Source organism: Montipora foliosa, chromosome 8, assembly GCF_036669935.1.
Source record: "Montipora foliosa isolate CH-2021 chromosome 8, ASM3666993v2, whole genome shotgun sequence".
Lineage (NCBI taxonomy): Eukaryota > Metazoa > Cnidaria > Anthozoa > Scleractinia > Acroporidae > Montipora > Montipora foliosa.
Window position 1 is genome coordinate 8,909,797 of NC_090876.1, and position 2,500 is coordinate 8,912,296.

General features: G+C 44.4%; 1 protein-coding gene across 1 annotated transcript in view; it reads left to right on the forward strand.

Annotated features, from left to right (window-relative positions):
• Positions 1 to 2,500, forward strand: part of LOC138013044 (pyrethroid hydrolase Ces2a-like) — a 5,932-nt gene that overhangs the window by 1,904 nt on the left and 1,528 nt on the right. The window contains exon 2 of the mRNA XM_068860008.1: positions 630 to 2,500. This exon is cut by the window's right edge and continues 1,528 nt beyond it. Within this exon, the coding sequence (XP_068716109.1) occupies positions 820 to 2,500 (1,681 nt within the window). The 5' untranslated portion in view covers positions 630 to 819. The remainder of the gene's footprint in view (positions 1 to 629) is intronic.

Sequence of the window (2,500 nt, forward strand, 5' to 3'; positions counted from 1 at the left end):
CAAGTTGCATCTCGGTAGCCTGAAAGTTAACTGACAAAATAATTTGCCTGTCTTTAAATTAACAAATATACCAATACATCACTAACGTTTCATGTTTAACCGGAGAATTAGGGAAGCAGATGTTCGAAGGTGTAATAGCTGTTGAGTTTTATTCCTCAGTTATCGAGTTCCATAAGTATAAAACTTAAAAATGGATTGCTTTAAAATCAGAAAAGAACCAATTCACCGTTGCTGTTGAGAAAAGTGTGTGCCGAGCAAAACAAGTTGCATCTCGGTAGCCTGAAAGTTAAGATATAATTTGCCTGTGTTTAAATTAATTTGAAATAAAGAGAATAGAGAAATAATTTTCCATTTTTTAATTGCATGATGCTGGCCGTTGTAAACCGTGTTTTAGAAAATATTTCAGATTGATTTACTGTGCCTCTGGACTATTTTGACACATCACTCAAAATTAATTTAAAGTAATTTGAGTTATTTTTCGTCATTGACACTTTATAACGACGTCGGCCCAACAAATGTGTCGAGAGATTAACACCTCTCTCTCTCTTTGTCTCTCGCTCTGCCTTTTTAGTGTGAGTCTTGTTACAACTCCCACTGAGATTTTGATAATTTTTTTTTTACCTAAACAGCGGGGACCCACATTCCTGACCCAAGTTAAGCTCCTCATGATATTTATCAAGGTCACCATAAATGGAATTTTGGCGGCTGGGGTGAATATCTGAGTGGTTTTAAGCAGCCAACGCTCTTTTTACTCCAAATACTATTCCTGGATGCTTGAGAAAGATTAATTCCAGGGACTTGTGATCGCAAATAATCAGGATGATAGGAGTGAAAAGCTTGTTGATGGTGCTGGCGGGGGCGATTGTGGTCGGACGCTCTTCATTCGCAGTCGCAATTCCTTCTGAAAGACCAATTGTCGAAACCAAGTACGGGAAGATCGTTGGAAAGACCAGGAATTTTGTTGACGAAGCAAGCGGCGGCGGCGGCGGCATCATCAAAAACGTCAACGCGTTCCTAGGGATTCCTTACGCCTCGCCGCCCGTGAACAACCTTCGCTTCCGACCGCCAAAATCCCCAGATGCATGGAAACCAAAGATATATAACGCAACATCCTTTCGAAACGTTTGCGCGCAGTATCACGCACCCTATTTTGAGAAATCGACGCGTCTCGTTTGGCCGGAGTACGCTTGGAACAAGCATTCAAGCGAGGATTGTCTGTATTTGAATGTATTCACACCAAGAAGAAACGCACGGAATGCAAGTGAGATTTATCCAGTGATAATGTTTATTCATGGTGGTGGCTACGTGTTCGGTACGACCACTCGACACACGACGCCGGGCGAGGTCTTGCCGAGATTCGGCGTCGTCTTAGTGACGATTCAGTATCGTCTTGGTCCGTTCGGTTTCATGACCACTGGCGACGAGGCTGCGAAAGGTAATTGGGGAATGCTCGATCAAGTACACGCGTTAAAGTGGATTCAAGAGAACATAAAGGCTTTTGGAGGCGATCCCAACAAGGTCACCATATTAGGGGTGAGCTCGGGTGGGGCTAGCGTCGGTTTACATATGCTGTCACCCCTGTCAAAGGGACTTTTTCATCAGGCCATTATGGAGAGCGGGGTAGAGTTGTCACCATTTGCGTTTCGCACAGTTCAGGAAGCTGTTAAGAAGACCAAAACGACTGCGAAAGAACTCGGCTGTGTCACAGAGAATCACCCGGAAATGATGGAATGTCTGCGAGCAAAGGACACCAACGAGATTCTAAAACATTACCCTTGGCAATTTGTGGGTCCTGTGATCGATAACTTCTTCATATACGACACACCTGAAAATCTCCGGCGGTCCGGTAAATTTCATTCCGTTCCGCTGATTGGTGGTTTCAACAGCAACGAGGGCGCGAACAACACCCCACAAACGTTCTATCCCCCGACAGAAATCACGCCGCAAGTGTTCAAAGAATTCATCGAAGAATTTGTGAAAAATTTTCACCAAGATGACACGACCGCTACATTGATAGTAGACGCCATCGAATTCCAATACACACCATGGAGAAAAAAGCGAGACTCTCTCACCCTGAGAGAGATGATAGTCGACATTCAGTCTGACTATTACGTTTCCGCCCCCACTCTGGAGGTATTAGGATTTCACAGCCAAAAGGCGGCAACTTTCATGTATGAGTTCAGTCACAGATCGAAGTGGAACACCGCAGAAGAATGGAAAGGAGTCCAACATGGCGACAACACACCGTACGATTTTGGCGCGCCATTCTTAAATATAACCTCTCTGAATTTTACTGACGAGGACAAAAATGTCAGCAGATTGATTATGTCGCTTTACGCGAACTTTGCAAAGAAAGGAGTGCCCACGACTTCTTCCTTGAACGGGGTGACCTGGACTGAGTTTAACAAGACTCATGGATTGTACCTGACCATTCAAGGCAAACCTGAGATGAGGGCGAATTTCAACCCGCGTAGAATGGCGTTTTGGAACAGCTATTACC